At 35.2% G+C, this 17,584-nt stretch overlaps 3 protein-coding genes across 5 annotated transcripts; 2 read left to right on the forward strand and 1 right to left on the reverse strand.

Annotated features, from left to right (window-relative positions):
* The first annotated feature begins 2,455 nt into the window (after window positions 1–2,455).
* LOC119642115 lies at window positions 2,456–3,392 on the forward strand. Its single transcript, XM_038041101.1, has 2 exons — window positions 2,456–2,566; window positions 2,652–3,392. Exons 1-2 carry the CDS (start codon window positions 2,513–2,515, stop codon window positions 3,339–3,341), a joined length of 744 nt encoding a protein of 247 aa, XP_037897029.1. The 5' UTR covers window positions 2,456–2,512; the 3' UTR covers window positions 3,342–3,392.
* Window positions 3,393–5,946: 2,554 nt separating this feature from the next.
* LOC119643101 lies at window positions 5,947–9,447 on the reverse strand. Of its 3 annotated transcripts, none has more exons than XM_038042464.1 (2): window positions 9,293–9,447; window positions 5,947–6,822 (listed from the first exon to the last, which is right to left on the reverse strand). In XM_038042464.1, the coding sequence occupies exons 1-2, from the start codon at window positions 9,344–9,346 to the stop codon at window positions 6,313–6,315; spliced, it is 564 nt and encodes a 187-aa protein (XP_037898392.1). In that variant the 5' UTR covers window positions 9,347–9,447; the 3' UTR covers window positions 5,947–6,312. The 3 variants fall into 3 exon arrangements, with proteins under 3 accessions (XP_037898392.1, XP_037898386.1, XP_037898381.1); XM_038042458.1 differs by lacking the exon at window positions 9,293–9,447 and adding an exon at window positions 6,902–8,676 and having other exon boundaries at window positions 5,949–6,822; XM_038042453.1 differs by lacking the exon at window positions 5,947–6,822 and adding an exon at window positions 8,656–9,213 and having other exon boundaries at window positions 9,293–9,421.
* A 2,049-nt stretch (window positions 9,448–11,496) lies between these two features.
* LOC119642177 lies at window positions 11,497–12,243 on the forward strand. Its single transcript, XM_038041183.1, has one exon. The coding sequence runs from the start codon at window positions 11,593–11,595 to the stop codon at window positions 12,127–12,129; it is 537 nt and encodes a 178-aa protein (XP_037897111.1). The 5' UTR covers window positions 11,497–11,592; the 3' UTR covers window positions 12,130–12,243.
* Window positions 12,244–17,584: the final 5,341 nt, after the last annotated feature.

Below are 17,584 nucleotides of genomic sequence, written 5' to 3' on the forward strand. Positions count from 1 at the left end.
CTACCAATGTTTCTTCCCAAAATTTCAGGTCGAAGTGCTGAAGAGAGCTGAAGAGGATCAATAACACGCACCATACAGGCGAACAGATATGGCTTTATCGATTCAGAATTTCATTCTGATCAAGAATATTTACACTTAAGAGGCTCACTGAAGATTTCTTCTGTTTGTTGCAAATATTACGACAATGACGGGTATTAGATGAGTGTTGGCGAGAAACATCGCTCACGGCCAAGAAAATTTAAGAGTGAAAGTAGACAACCCATCCCAAAAAGCATCTTATTACCCTCTCGTATGCAACCTTCCCCAATGTATCCGATCCCAACCTCAATGAATAATATGTAAGAGTCAGGCATGCGCAAGACATCGAATGCTTAAGCTGCTTGACGAATTCATAAAGTTTTGGATGATATTTATATCTATCTATATTTACATACTACATATATTACTTGTTTTGATTTGTCTGAATATCACCATTGTTTTTCCGTAACCCGTACGAAAGAGAAAGAGAGAGACGGAGAGAGAGAGAGAGAGAGAGAGAGAGATGGTTCTGCTGATAATACAAAGAACACTCTCCAACTTTTATTTTGTTGTTTGCGTGGAGCTTAGTAGAGATATGCACACGGACGTACAAAGACTATATATAGTTAGTGCAAATTTTGACATAATCGAAGTTGAAAATGCATCCCGAAATGTGAAATCTTAAACTTGAGTTGCGTTCCGATTCATTATATCTTACATAAGGTACAAAGTACCCATATGTTTGCGCATATGCGTGTAGCATGCAAAAGTGCATACGATAAGCCCATCTTTGGCTATATAGGTCGATTTAGTCACTAATTTCTGAATCGATTTAAGCTTGCCTGTCTATACGTGTGTGCGCGTTATTTTCTTTTTTGCAACGTTGACCAGTGCTTAGAGAGAGTTAGTATCAAATTAACCCACGTCTTAGTAAAACTTGATGTATGCAAAACGTTGGTAATTCTATTGTTAAAACTTGGAATGGATTATAGAAAATTTTTGTATTAATTTCAATCATTAGCCTGCAATCAACAACACTTTTTCGAGGCATTTATTAGTTGAATTCGAGAATTTCCAAACCGACAAGTACAAGACGTTACTCTGTAAATTTCCAGTAGGGCTTTTTTTCCAAAACCAATGCCCTTTACTGAGTGCTTGGGAAAGAATTCAAAAATTTCCTAATATTCTATAAATAAAAGCAAGAATTTATTTTTTGAAATATTTAGAACAGGCATGGGCAAATGCCGGCCCGTGATATAAACGAGTTCTATCGGTTACGTTTAAAATTTTAAATAATTCAATTTGCTCGCATAAAGCAATGCTGCAAAGGAATTGTACTCATTTAACTAATCACTAACGGCTCAATTGCGTAGATATTAAATGTGAGATGAAATGTGTTCAATGGTTTCCTTTTTTTGACGATTAGGCCATAAAACGATTGATTTAAAAAGAAGAAAAAATTGATGCGGAATGCCGCATCTTTAACAATAGTTCGACCTTTGCCATGATTCCCGCCCTGATAGGAAAATTGAAATTGACGTGTTGATGGAAAAAGTTGCCCACCTCTGATCCAAAGTATTGTAAGAATGTTTAAGAAGGCGTTTTCTCATCCGATATATCAATTCATCAAACGAAGGGGCGGGGCGGCGAAATAACTGCAAATTGGAAATCTTAAATTAATACCAGAAACGATTTGCGTCACACGTCGTCGACTATTTTAGATAAACCTATATAGTTTGTGTAAACAAAATACTTATGATGAAAAACGATTCAAAAACTTTATCTTAAGTTGTTCGCTCTCTACAAGATGGCACTAGAAATAAGAGAAACAGCAAACTATATTCGCTTAGGAAGGAGTCTTACTTATGTCAAGCTGTTCGCTACTTAAAATAGGACATGCAATACGACAAGTGGGCCACCTACAACAGGTGCATTTACATGGAAGCTAATCTTTCGTAGCCGTCATCTAAAATGATTGATCTAAAACCTGCTTAATTTTTTCAGTATGGTAGACTTGTCAATAAGATGGCAATCGATTGTAGTTCAGGCTCACTATAGTCTGGCAAATCGAAGCCTTTCTTTCATTGGAAAAGAAATTCCAATGCATTGGCATTTGGCATTTTGGCAATTCGTTTATCAGGCCAGTAAATCATTGTTGTTTCATAGGATTTTTTTGATACGCAATTTCCGAATGTTCCCAATGGATAGACGAAGCCAGCATACTTTTATTCATAAACGATGACGGATGGGAAAAGTTATATATATACTTGCCGTAAATATGTATGTTTGTATTGCATTGTGACAAAACACGAGATTCTTCAAGTACGTTCACAAGTGTGATCACTTTCAAAAACACTAAAATCACTACTCACAAAAGTTGTCCATCTATACGGGCAGTTTTTTTTTTTTTATCGTAAGGGGCATGCAAGCAAATTTTGTATTAAAACGTGGTAGCGTCACAATAAGTGAAACATTAAGTTTTCTGATTGCAATAATGAAATTAACAGCGCTCTGTTTTGTGGTCCTGGCCTCAGGCGTTTTAGAGAGCGTGCGCATTACTTTTATTACAAAACTATTTTCATTTTATAATAAAATATTTTATGTTTTTTTTTTTTTTTTTTTTTTCCTGATAGACATGTTCCAGCGTTCCTAGTGGATTAGGCTTTTTCGGTTCACTTGTGAAGCCTTTTGAACAGGCTGGTGCCGAGTTGAGCGATGCGTTTAGTTCGGATAATTTGAAAGAGACTTTCGAAACTGTGAAAAAGCCATTGGAAGATGCAGGTACCGAAGTGCTCAAGGAATTTTCCCCCGATAAAATGAATGAAAATTTAGAACCAATAATAAAGCCCGCAGAAGAGGCATACGGGAATGTGACTGAGGCATTTAAAATTGAAAATTTACAAAACAATTTAAAAGCACTAGAAAAACCTTTAAACGACGCCCTGACTTCAGTGTACAATAATGATTGTGTTATAGGAATCGTTTATACGCTCGTAAAAATTTCAGAGAAATTGTTGCTCGATGTTATGGTTTGTCACGATGGATCATTGCTATATATTAAGTATATAGTCGAAGCTGCGCAAGAAATTGTACACATTGGTAAAGATCTGCAGCTTGCCCACCAAAATGTATGTGAGACGAATAAAGCAAAATGCGCAGAGACTTTCACGGTAGGAATTACTAAAATGATAAAACAAATGTTCATCATTTCGGGCGATGGTGCATATCTAAAATTAAGTAACGGAATGTGCGCTGCTAATATTTTGGTCTCGTTTGCTGAAAATCTACAAATTGCGGACTTACATGACGCCTGTTCAACTTAGTTTAAGCATTGCTGGGCAAGGAATTCATTCAATAAACTTTAATCGATATTATATTGGATTCGTTTTTCAAAGGAATTTTTGCGCTATATATAAGTAATAGGGAAAGTTTGATGAACTCTATCAACATAAATCTCTAGCACAATAGTAGAACTCAACTACATTGGGGATATGTTTTAATAGGACAATAGAAAGAATTTGTCCTGTAAAAAGAAAATCTTTCCTTGGCTTTGTGCATTCCCGAATTGTTTTCTATGAGGCTGCTATAAAAATTCGAAAAAAATTTCTAATTGCAAGTCTCTTACATAGTAGCTGTTAGCAAAAGTTTAAATTCCCGCTCGAAAGTGAAAATAAAAATTATTCTCGCTTATTTTATTAATTGGCACGCCCATCTCTGGTCAAGTTTCAATTATACGATTTCCACTTATGGTAATAGATAAACCTTAGCCTGAATCCTAAAACTTTTACTTCCCTTAATGTCGTAATTTTGGATAATTCTCATAGACACTTAAACTAAATATCGGTCTTTAGTTATTGGTATAACTTTTACGAATATCTTTAGCTATCTTTTCTTCTCAAAAATATTTATTTTCTCAATTTATTTTAATTGCTGCGATCGTTGCATATGCGCTAAGGATATAGGTGATTTGATCAAAATATAACGGGAATATTTAATTTTACTAAATTTCAGATAAGTTTCATCGTTAATATCCCTTGCAACCCCTTTACGATAGATCCCATTAATTAATGTTAACCAGTTTATCAATTCGTCCCGTCTTGAGCAATTTAATAATTTTAGGACATATTTCGATGCCGTCCCTTTCATGTTAAAACCATCAATAAAAATTCTTTCGCGTGAAATCTCTCTATCTCTTTCTCTTCCTCTCTCAGACGTTACGATTATTATGAACAGACAACTTCTTTAATATTTTTCTATTGCTTGATACCTAATACACGTGCGAGAAAGCCCACAAAAGCTCGTGCAGCATAGCCTTTAACGTATTCCCCTTTTCGTCGTTGAAACACAAAAGTCAAACAACTCGAAATACTTTTTGCGATCAAGACCCACCATTAGATATCCTCTGCCGCTTAGCCAAATATAAATCTGTTGCACATACACCCTATATCCTCTGAATCGATTTAAGGATGTCTGTCTTCCTGCCTGTCTGATTTTTTGATATATATCATGGTAATGAAAATATTTGATAAAATTTCATCTATTGACATATTCTGTCAACTTTTGAATCTCTCCCTACATATATCAAGTATATACTACCAATGTAAGAGTGGTTTAGCGTCAGTACCTACTTCAAGGTTTAGTCTCACGATGTTCGTACACGCAACAGGTTAATTAAGCGTGAACTGGCGTCTCTCAGAGAGTGACACAATCGCGATAAGCAAGGGACCCCGCTATGCCTGGAGCACCAGATCAATCTGGGAATTGGTAAGGCCTATCATTACCTCCAATTATTTGCTTTTGATGATGTTTGAAAACCACCAAACAGCCACTACGATACTCGCCGAAGGATTGCACCGAACAGTCAGAACTCACTATCAGAACTACTTAGATTACCCACAGAAGAAGGTTCCTCTTAGTAATATACCCTGATCCTGTTGGTATTTACAGTTAGACAATAAAATCTTTAGAATTAGTTTGCGTGACTGTAGTCGCTCTGGCTTCCATACGGTCCTGGTTAAGCAAATTCAAGCTATCCTTCTCCAAGATATATATATATATATGTCGGCAGAAAATAACTTAGATGGCCTGCTCCATGTTCTCGACTATCAACTATTTGTCAGTATTCTAAAATCTAGTTGCTTCTCCTCAGCTAGTTTGTATTTTCTCCATAACGGCGGCCTTTTAAGAAAAAAAATGCTCCTTCATAAAGAACGCGAAACTTTTTCCTATTCAGCTCCCAAGCTACCTATGCTGTCAGATTAAACTCTTCTTCGCCTATCTAATGTCGGTTGCCCAGGATCACAACGAAGAAGTGAGAATTGTGGCACGGCGCGAAATCCGCACCCCGCCCCGAAGCATAATTTCTTAACCCGCACATACGTATATATGGAACGGGAATCTTCGTGTAAAAAATACACATTTATTGTATGAAAATGATAAAAAAATATTTGCCAGCAGGATTTCCCCCAATTGTCCGGCAATTTATGGATGGAACATCAAAAAAAGGAACAGTTGCTCTTTTAAGGCAAATCAGGCGCTTCGCGCATTTTCGTAAAAGGTTAAGTTACTGCCTAAAGCAAATACCTGCCCCATCGACGCACATACGTGATAGTGAGAAGGACTCGAGTTTGGTGAATCAGATCAGCGTTGCCTAGCACTTTCCCCTCGAGTATTTGCAATGTATCGCAAACCACTTTGAAGGGATAGAGGGACGGCCTGTATGGCCACGCGTTGGCTTTTTTTAAATTTAAGTCTCACAGCACATTTCTCTGGTCCCTCCAGACATAGAATATCGTCTTCTTGTCAAAGCGATTTAGTCTGACAGTCGACAGTTGACGGTACGTCTGAATTTATTCATAAATTTTTACGCCTGCGATTTTCAATACGGATTCACTTTCCAAGTAAGAAACTATTGTTGCTGCTGCTGGTGAATGCTGTTTATTGGGCACAAAACTCGGCATTTTCATTTTTAAAACAATTCTTTTTCGATTATGATATATGTAGGTATTAGGAGGAGAGTCTTACATTTACACACCTAAGTGAATATTTATACAAAGTATAAAGTATAAGACTTTATATGAAAACAGGTCTTAATTTTTAATATTTAATAATGAAAATTATTGAAAAGCAACGACTTGACACTTAAACCTACTGCTACCGGGTTGTGGTTACATGGATATGATCGGCCACCATACGCAGATTTTCATGGCTTTTTTCATCTGAACTTATTAACTGCTCTTATCGCTAACATTTATTTATACCAAGATCACTTGCATGTAAGAAATTTAAAGTTATTTAACTTTCTTGTCTACGCATAAAGCACTCTTCCATAAATCTGGGGAATCCAGTTAGTTCATCCCGATATTTACACAATGTTATGGTAGCACATTGGTTAGCACCTACGGGAACCTTTTTGATTAATTGAATAGTTAACCCGATTTGATTATATAATGCTTTAATCTCTTCCAATAAGGCTCGGATACACTCGAAAAGTGATACATGATTGGGCTGTTCCGGGGCTATAGAGTAATCGCAACTTTTATAGATGGAGAAAACATTTTTGGTAATGTGAATAACTTCCTTAGCAAATTCAGTGACAGCCTCGGCTTCTTCAGATAAATTTACCCTACAATCTTCAATATCAGCGATCATCTTCTCCGAATTTTCCATAACGGTGAAGGCACCTCGCATTGCGCACTCTTGAAGTCTCGCCTTGAAAGAAAATACAACTGGACCTTCATAGTCTTTAACTGAAGAATCTCTGACCTCTTGAGATTTATCATAATTGTCAGCTTTCGCCGTAACCTGAAATAAATTATCATCATATCAATGTGAAGCGCTTATCTTAATACTTAATAGTTCAAGGATATATTTTATAACGTACGCAGGTAAGGAAAAGGCACGAAGCCATCACAGCAATCGCTAGTGTTAGCTTCATATTGATTTCAATAAAAAATCTTTCAATAAATTAAATAAAGTTCCGAATTCACTCTGCAAACTTTTGCAAGCTAATATCGACTTTTATACTCCAATCAACTGAAAATTGGAAAATTATTAAATTCCATATAAGTGTATGTTTAACAAAGTTTATTAAGTTCTCTTAGATTCACTATCAATTAAATCACTTGAAATTATAAAGACCATAAACGCACTAACACGTACATAATCGATTAGAATTTTTATTTACAATACTTGCGGTTATCAACAATTGATTCCAAGATAATTATACTCTAGAGATTTTCCGATTGTTATACCGATCGCCGGGACGTTGCGAGTCTATTAATTTTTTATTCCAAAATACGCATTAAAGACGCTATGCATTATATATGTATTCAAGGGTTGTTCATCATTCGAAAGATCCGCCCTAAATTAACTGCACGCCCCTCGTGGTGCAACATATATTAAGTTTGTACGGATGTATACAACGTCCAGGAAAGTTTATTATACCAAGTTTTTGTTTTTTCTTACTATGACCAGTGACGGTAAGAAAGAAGTACAGAAAGAAAAGAGAGGTGATGGTCGCTGTCTCGCTCACAGATAAAGTCCAGCAGTTAGCCCTATAATATTATGCTTTTTTAAGCCGAGTTAACGAAGGAAATATGAACTTTAACCTTTCTAACGTTATGTGTCTTTTCTCAAGCAACGGCAATTAAACGGATAAATTCTCAACCTATTTTTATAGGCTAGAGGAAGATCCCATCATAAATTACTTGAGGCAAATAATACGAAATCATATTGAACACACTCAAGTAGATCAACATTGCACCCATAACTGAGAACCCAAACAACAGTCGAGTATTTTAGCTTTCGCCCGATTAAAGATCTTTGATAAGGTATCGATACCGTAAGAGTATGATGTAAGTCTTGTACACATGGAAAGCAAAACTGCTCTCACTTATTGTTGCATACGTATGTAGGCGATGTAAACGTTGTAGGCGTGTTCTTTAACCTGTTTAGGTCATTTAAAAATTCTTTTACAAATTTGTAGACGATATCTTCATGTTTGCCCTAAGCTAAAGTGCAGATGGACGGATGGACAGCCTTAGGTGAGTTCCAAATTCGACACTAGCCAAATATATCTATAATTTATGGGCTTTTTCAGGATGTGATAAAAAAATAAAATTTTCTTCCACTATAATATCGAGTAGGCGTGGTCGATTTTGTCCTTTCTCTTTTTTCAAGTACTTTAGCGTACAAGAAGTTTCCAATGTTTGTGCTAAACATGAAATCCATATCTTACGGATATTCCAAATGCTTTGACGAAATGAATATATCTCACAGCGTTCGGTGATGGGTATAAAAAGATGTAAAATTTGCTAACAATTGTTGGAAAATTAAAAACACCTCCACCTTTTATGAATGGAGGCTACGATCCATAAGTAATATTAAATGATTGAAACAATTGACAGAAAGTTACTACTCATCTCACTTATTTGATTTAGTATCAAGTAATTCGGAAAGCCGTTAGGAGCCCAAACTGTTCATACTTATCCCCCCATCAGTCATTTCGTATCCTCATGTCAGACTCAATACTTATTAAATTCGGTTGATGTGATCAGTGTTGAAAACTTGTTGAATATACGGGAATTAAAGTTTTGCTTAACTGCTCTTATTGCTAACATTTACACTAAGACCTTATTTATGTAAGAAATTTAAATTTATTTAATTTTCTTGTCTACGGTTAGAGCACTCTTTCACAAAGGTAGGAAATCCAGCAATCTCATTTCGGTATGTATATAACGCTGTGGTAACGCAGTCGCCAGCATCTACTGGAACCATTCCGACTAGTTTTATAGTTAAACCGATCTGATTGTTTAATGCGATCACTTCCTTCAGTAAAAGTTTTGTACACATCAAAGGCGGTACTTGATCAGGATCTGTTTCTTCAGCCCCATCGGGAATATTGCAAACATTTTCACCAATGTGGAGAATATTATTTGCGATACGAATAACTTCTTCAGCCGAGTCGATGACAGCTTCAACTTCTTTAGACGACGCCACTCTACAATCTTGAATATCAGCAATCATCGTTTCCGAACTTTCAATAACCATAATAGCGCCCTTGATAGTGCAATTCACACCACGTAACGTTTGAAGTATCATTTTGAAAAACCAAACAACTGAACCTACAAAGCCTTTAACTGACGGATCTTCGAATTCTTGAGATTTGTCATAATTGTCGGCATTCGCCGTAACCTGAAATAAATTATCATCATATCAATGTGAAGCGCTTATCTTAATACTTAATAGTTCAAGGATATATTTTATAACGTACGCAGGTAAGGAAAAGGCACGAAGCCATCACAGCAATCACTAGTGTTAGTTTCATATTGATTTCAAGAAAAAGTCTTTTAATAAATTAAATAAAGTTCCGCACTCACTCTGCAAACTTTCTCAAGCTAATATCGGCTTTTATACTCCAATCAACTGAAACTTGGCAAAGTATCGAATTCTAAAGAATTGTGGGTTCAACAAAGTTTGTTACGTTATCTTCGATTCACTATCAATTAAATCACTTGAAATTATAACCATCATAAACGTGCTTATACGAATATAATCAATTCAGACTTTTATTTACAACACTTTCAGTTATCGTCAATTCATTCAAAGATAATTGTACCGCAGAGATTTTCAGATTGTTATATCGATTGCCGGTAGATGTGAGTCTATTAGTTTTTTATTTACTTGACAACACCCGAAAATACGGATTAAAGACATTATAAATTATATATGTATATATATATGTATAGGTTATTCATCATCCAAAAGATTGACCCTCACTGTCACTCACGGTACAGGGAATATTAAGTTTGTACGGATGTATACAACATCCAGGAAAGCTTCTTATAATAACCTAATAGAAATCGTTTTAAACATGTCTGTCCATTTGTCTGTTTAATGTCTGTCCATGAAAAAAATAAGCGAGGAATTGTTTTAGATTATGTGGTGCAGCATGCTCAACAGTCGTCCTTATCCCTTCCTGTTTTCATCACTTAGCTTAATATTATCATAATCCCACAAATTATATATATTTTGACCTGTCCTACCGTCAATCCATCTCAGCCTTTCGTAGTTTTTGACATGAGAATTACAATTCAAGAAAAATCAGACAGAAAAAGGTAGAAAATAAGAGGTACACTCTCGGAGAGATTTTACAGATCACACATTACAAAACTTTCGTAGAAAATTTCTAAATTAATAAAAATTGACATATAAAGCCCTGTTTTTCCTTGCAGTCCCTAAATGGGATGAGATGAAAATAATAGATCTACATGGTCCAAATTCATTAATCGGTAGTATCTTGAATGAGTTTTCATCAAGAAATATGGAAAATTGTGGCCTTTTTACCATATAAAAATTCAGTTTGCTTAGGAACGATTGTGTGGCACAGATGTTAAAAAATTACATAGTATTAGTAAGCGATTTTTGTTGCGAAATTCTACAAAATTTAAAATTTTTTTCCCTATAACGAGTTACCCATTATATGGGAAATGCTCGAAAACTAACGTTCATAACGTGTTTTATGAAAATAACTTGAAAATTGCGATCTGTAGGCTAAGTATAAGAGTACATGGATAGACTATAGACGGAAGAGACAAACCTAAATCGCTTGAAAAAATGACTCTGAATCGATCGGTATATTAGAAAAGATGGATCTATCCCAAGTCCGTTCGTCCGCACAAACTTAATGTACTTTTTTTTCATTCCTTTAAATTCAAATTCCATATAAAAAAGTGCGTAGAGGACTTTTAAAATGTTAATAAAAACCTTAGGCATTAACAAGAGATTGCCTCTGTTATGATGGAAAGGTGAACTTTTCTATTCAAGTAAGCGCCAGCTACGAATGTAGATCAAGTGTTCTGTTATGATGGAAAGGTGAACTTTTCTATTCAAGTAAGCGCCAGCTACGAATGTAGATCAAGTGTTCTATTTTTCGTTTTTGTTAGTTACACTGAACGGCGCAGAGTCCTTTAATTTAAAGAAGCTTTGCCCTGGACATACCTCTGCTGTTGTCATTTCTTAGTATTTTTTTTTTTTAAGAAATATTCCCTTTTTTTTATACTTGAACATATGCTTAACATATTATTATTATTAAAAAAAAAAAAGGCAAAAAAAAAAATTTTTTTTTTTTTGTTTATTTCTAAGCTATCACAATGAATTTCCCGCCTTAACTACAATTTTACTTAACGCTGGAATATGGAAAACTCCCTAAAACTAAAAGCATTAAATACTTTTCAGTGAACGTCAACTCACAATGAACGTATGGATCCCATATACAGATGCACGTAAATATTTCAAAGTTAATTAAAATTATTAATTAAAATTGATAAGAATAATTGGAAAATTAATTTCGTATTTAACAAATAATAAAGAGTAAATAAAATAAATACAAGATGTTTTTCATTTAAAATTAATTTGCCATAAGTCTGAATAGAAAATGTCTCGTGAAAACTATTCGCAATTTTTTTGCTATAAAAGACTTTGCAATAATGCGAACTTTATTAATTAAATAGTAACATTTTCATTATCCAGTATTCCCGGTATTGATCGATTTGAAAGCGAGAAAGGTTTAAAATGATTCGTATCTTAGTGCTTATATGCATTAATATCCTTGCAATAGGTGCAAAACCAATGCAGCAGACACCATTTGATGAGCTTGTTAATAATGCCATTAAAAATTTTTATGGTATGCACTGCGTGTCCGAAGTTATTGTCGATGTTAGTGCTGCAGCTGGTGATTTCGCTTACGACTTGGAACTCTGCGAAGATCCGTACACAGTAGATGACTTCACAGACATCCTTGATACTAAGGATGTTATAAATAGAATTACGGATAGACTACTGGTTGTCAATGAACTTGATTGTGATAATCATCAATATCTTCCTGATTGGAATGGTAGCACAATTCCCTCACGCGAATGCCTGACAAAGTTCAAAAAACACTTAAATAAAATGAATTTTGTTATAGAGGAAACAATAAACGAAATCTTAGTGGCTGGTGAAAGCAATGTTTGTGCCCTTATGGCTATGGGCAAATACGTAATAAAACTCGATAATTTCACGGGACTTTTGCAAGCATGCGCCGAAGTGGCCGAAAAATTCAACAAATGAAATGCAATAAAATATGCAATAATTGTAATATAAATAATAATAAAATGGCGTAAGTTAACTTTTACAGTTCAACTTGAAATTGTATTCAGAATAAATTGTTAAAAGTTACGAAAATTTCCACCCTCACCTTATTGTATATTTGTTAGTATAGTAAAGAAAATTTGCATCCATCACCCAGTCTGGCATTTTGTCAATAGAACTATGCAAGAAAAAAAAATAGTGCGAAGGTTAAGGAAGAGATTGCATTCAATCGGTGGATCGAAACTTTTGTTTTCGCTCTTAAAACCGTCAAAGTTTACGGACAAACTCGTTCGCTATCAAAGCAATCAGATGGACAGACATGCAACTAGGGTACCTTAATCGATTCTGCGATTCAAGTTGACATAGATTCATATTTCTATAGGCAATCAATAAGCGGCTGCTTATCTAACGTTGCTGTATAGCGCCTGCTAAAGTTTCGATTTTGTTATTGCTTGACCACAGACCGACCACAAGAACTGATCTCATCGATATAGTTTACATAGGCGTTAACTGTCTGATAGGCAAATATTAACTTCTATAAAAACAAAAAAAAGCAAGACTGTATGAACCCTACAAGTCAGGCAAGGCCGACTATTAGACACTCTACATCACTTCACTTAATACAGACTTTCATTTATTTTCGTGTTGATACATTAAATGTTGTGAAGAAAGTGAAGGTATAAGAAGAAAGTGAAGGCCGAAAACGTCAAGATATATGATCAATTTATTTGTCAAAGATTTTCGTAATATCCGCTCGCTTTCGTCATCAAAAACTACAAGTTAAACTTTGTCGTCGTAGGAATGTTTGCTTTCCATGATAACCCCTTTAGGTGGTTGCTTCTAAAGTTGCGCTTGGTCCAAATTTTTTATCCAGTTATTCTTACGAACCAATTTTCGTCATAAAATATCAAAAATTGAATATCTTTGCCGCATAAAGACTTATTTTCAGAAAGAGCTTTTTATATGGCAGGATCCAGATACGTTGTTGAAGTTCGCTAAGATTGTTGTTTATGTCAAATTATCGATATGCACGGATTTTCATCAACGAATATTGGAAATCAGGTCTGTTTACTAAATCAAGACTTAGTTTCCGTAGGGAAGGTGGTATGACAAGGGGCTCAAAAAATGACGTCAGCCAATCCTAAATACTACCACTCGACGATTGCTGTCACGAAGTTTTGAAAATTAGAACACTTTTTCCTATAACGCGTTATCGAAATAAGGTGTTCTATGGAGAGTAGCCAAGAAAGTGGTGCAATCCGAAGCATATTCAACAGAGCTCGTCCTTGAGCCAAAAGATGTCAGTGTATCCAACTTCATCAAAATATCTGTACAATTGCGACCTTTAGATTGAACACAAAAATACATGGACAGACATCAGAGGTAGAGATGGACGGAGAAAATTAGATCGACTCATAATAACGACTTATAAAAATAAGGCGTTCTATGGGGAGTGATCGAAGACAAAAGTACATGGACAGAGATCAAACGGACAGATGAATAGATCGCCGAGCAGACGGACACACCAGCTTAGAAAGTAATTCTGAATCGATCGGTGTAGTCGACACAAACTTAATACACCCTGAACCATAAACGGTTCAGGGTAAAATTCTTTCATATAACATTGTTGGTAAAAAAGAAAAGATTGCGCAGAAATACGATGCTACTCCCAGAACCATTTCATCGGATACAAAAAGGATACAGAAATTTAGAAAAAGTAGTCTTCTTTTAGTTGGATTTCTTCTCATTTATAAAGAAAACCTCCTCCAAGGTCCTTAGAACGTACCCCAAATCCTTCATCAATTCAGCAATTTTTATGAGTTTGAAGAGAGAAAAAGCCCGATCAGGCTAAAGCTAAATCTGAAATAGCATACGCGAGGTAACAATTCGAATCTTAACTTGTCGATTGTTCGCGATAATATTTGTACGATATCTCTTCGATATAGCGTCACTTTCTTTTTCTTCGTCAATGTGAATGTTTGCCATTGATTTGATGAAACGAAATTATTCCAAACGCATCTTAAAAAGCTGAAGCTGTGAACTCTTTAGGGTCATTCCTCTCCTCTCAGTTCATTGGTTTGACTGTTATTGCGTCCCAGTTATGAAGCAAAGGATTCATCTTTTATTCACGTTCACGGATCGATTCAAAAACTCAACTTTATTGCTGTGATATATCGTAGAGCATGCTATCAGATGTGACTTATGGGGCTCTCTCTTCGTTTGCGCCAAGCTTTCATATATAAAAATTTTCAGTCTATTGACGATGTACATCAGCCATTCAAACCTATTTATTTTATAGATATACTTCCATGCTTCTAAATCGGTCGATGCAATAAACTATAAATCTATCTTAAGCCCTTCTGGACGTTACATACGTTTGCAAAAGCTTAATATACCCTAGTGTAGAATATAAAAATTAGTTGACTAATCAGTAGCGATCATGCCTATGCCTATTGTCGAATTTGAGGCGTAAATCAATTTTTGGCCAGAATTGAAATCTACATAAGAGGCGATAGACAGACTCAGAATTTCACACTGAATAGGATTATAGGGAGTTGGAATACAAATCTTTAGTCGGTGTTGCACTCATCTGAAAACATTATGAGACAACATAGCGTGTTCTGAAAAATGTTGCGAAAATAATTTAAAGCCTTAACAGAAATGTAACAAAAATGTAACGGAAGTGTAATCATATTAATATATTGATAAGGAATGGGTATTAAAAGAAGGCAACATCTTCACTGCATTATGCAAATAGTAAGTAAATTAAAAATCAAAGTAAATAAATGTGAAATTTTTAATTAAATTTCTATAACTCATAGGGAAATAATGAGCATTTTTGTGCTATATAAAAGGCCTGCATAACTGAAACGAGCATTGATTAAAGTAAAACTTTTCGATTAGCGGGCCGATTGGGAAAATAAAATGAATAAAAAAATTGGAATTCTATTACTAATTTGCATTAATCTCCTCACCATAAACGCTGACCCGGAGGAGATTCAAGTTGATAAGCTTATTGAAGCCATAAATCAAACTAACTGGGGTTTGCGTTGCGTAACAGAAATGAGTCTCGAGATTGAAGATGCCGCTGGTGATTTTAGTAACGATCTAACTTTATGTGAAGGCTCGAACGCAACCAATGATCATTTAGTAATCGTTCAACTAGCAAATGATGTTGCCACTCAAACTTCAAAATTATTAGAAGTGAATGATGAAGTTTGCAAAAACTCTGCCTCCATGGCAGATTGGGATGGTTCGTTGAAACCTTCCAAATCATGTGTGGAACGTTTTACAAAGGAATTGCAGCGAATGAGCGAACTCTTCGAAGACATTTTACAGGCAATCAAGAAGACTAAAACAACATATATCTGTCCTGTCATAGCAATGACGAAATTCGCTGCCAGCGTGAATAATTTCGATCAATATATGCTAGCATGTGCCGCAGTTTCCCGAGCGGCAAGCAAACCCCCCAAATAAAAGAAATATAAATAATTGAAATGTACATATGCTAGATATGCTAATGCAATTTTAATAAAATAATTATTAACATTCTGAATAAAATATTGAAGAGAAGGTGACAATGCTCTTAAATGAAATTTCAAATTCACGTCTCGTCTTATTATTTTTATCTGGGTCGATATACGCTTTATTGATCGTTTTGTAATTTGTGATGAATTGATTTTCATTCGCTCTCTTAGCATAATGTGGTTGCATTTGTTTTAGTCTCGGGCAATTATCGTACAATGGTATATTTAGTTTGTGCGGACATATGTAACATCCAGAAGCGCTTAAGATAGGCACACCTTTTATTATATCGATCTGTACAAATCTTGCCTGTTCGTCCGATGTCTGCAGGTCGCAATTTCTACGATATTTTCATGAAATTTATTTCAGGGATGAACGTTCTTGAAAGTAGCTGGGATTGGACCACTTCCCATAAAAAGTGTTGCCTTAAAAACTCGTTCTATGAATAACTGCATTAAACGTAGCAGTGTAGGGTATTTAGTGGTCGGTCATCGGCGACTATACTGTTTTAATTTACATTCAGTAAACCATTTCATATAAGAAATTATGCTGGACTTGCCGCATAGCGAGGTCGATGGTAAACACCACTCACAAGTCGGGTATATCCAGTTACGATCCTTGGTGCGGTATAAATATTTATCAAGAAACTAACAAGTTAGAACTTTAGCGTGTCATATATTTATTTACCGTTTTTAAAAAATTAAAAGGGATAAAATTTATCTCTCACCTTTTACTTCACTACATGGTATTGCTATGGGAAAATTAATCCAACACCTCGTGCCGTCGACTATAATTAATTTAGTATTAAGACACATAGCTTGTCGGATTCTTCTCTCCGAGTCCGTTTATTTGATACCCATATCAACGGTATTGTTAAGAAACAATTAATTCACCACGCCATGATGTCCGCCATATTTATTTTAGTACGAACGTACTTTTAGGCAGATAATAAGTCCTCAATATAAGAATGACGCGATGGTAGACGCTGCTGCTTTTCTATTTATTAATTCTAGACGCTGTAGCTCTATTGCGAACTTTGCGAACTGTAGCGAGTGCACCCACTCATCTAATTCGTATCGAAATGGCTTATCATGCACAATTCGCTTGTAATCCGATCATCCAAAAAACAATACCTTGTGCGATGACATCAATCTGAGCCGCAATTTTATTCATATATTATTGTGATTATTAGTGTGAATCTCATTAATGGTGTCTCGATTTCTTTGGCAGCCGAAAATTTGATCCGTTGCAGTTCTCACTGTTCATATCGTATACAAATATCTAGTCATTCAAAACTGATTGATTTGATCAATACATAGTTTAACAAACCACGTTATAAGACGAGATGTGCTGATCTTTCTCGCTATTTTCAAGAATTTCAGCGACCCTATGCACAATTAATCGGCCATAGTGCAGCGTCACTTCTTAACTATTTTGGATGTAGTCGCGGGCAGTACGGGCTCCATTTCAAAATTTAGTTTGGATACATGACGACCTGATGGAAGAATGCAGATATTTAAGATTTATATATATATGTAATCTGTAAAAGCTTGTAAATAGCAAAGATTCTCCCTAACCTAAACCGTGTACATAGATACTAGAGGGTGGGTGAAAAAATCATAAAAAAAAAACTAGACATGAACAAAACAAATGAAAAAAAGATTAATTCTATCGTATAATCGTCATTTTTGAAATTAATCTGATGATGAGGATAAGAAGGGCGAGTTTGAGACTACATTACATTCTTTCACATAATATTTTGGAATCATATTCATGATTCCAGCAGACAATCGATTCACCTAATCAAGCTAATCACACCTATGTCGCTAGTTCGAATTGTAAAGGAAGTAATGAGCTTTAAAACCAATCTAAAGGTGTGAACTGAAGTCGAAATTGATTTTTTCATGTG

This window comes from Glossina fuscipes, unplaced genomic scaffold, assembly GCF_014805625.2.
Source record: "Glossina fuscipes isolate IAEA_lab_2018 unplaced genomic scaffold, Yale_Gfus_2 0, whole genome shotgun sequence".
NCBI lineage: Eukaryota > Metazoa > Arthropoda > Insecta > Diptera > Glossinidae > Glossina > Glossina fuscipes.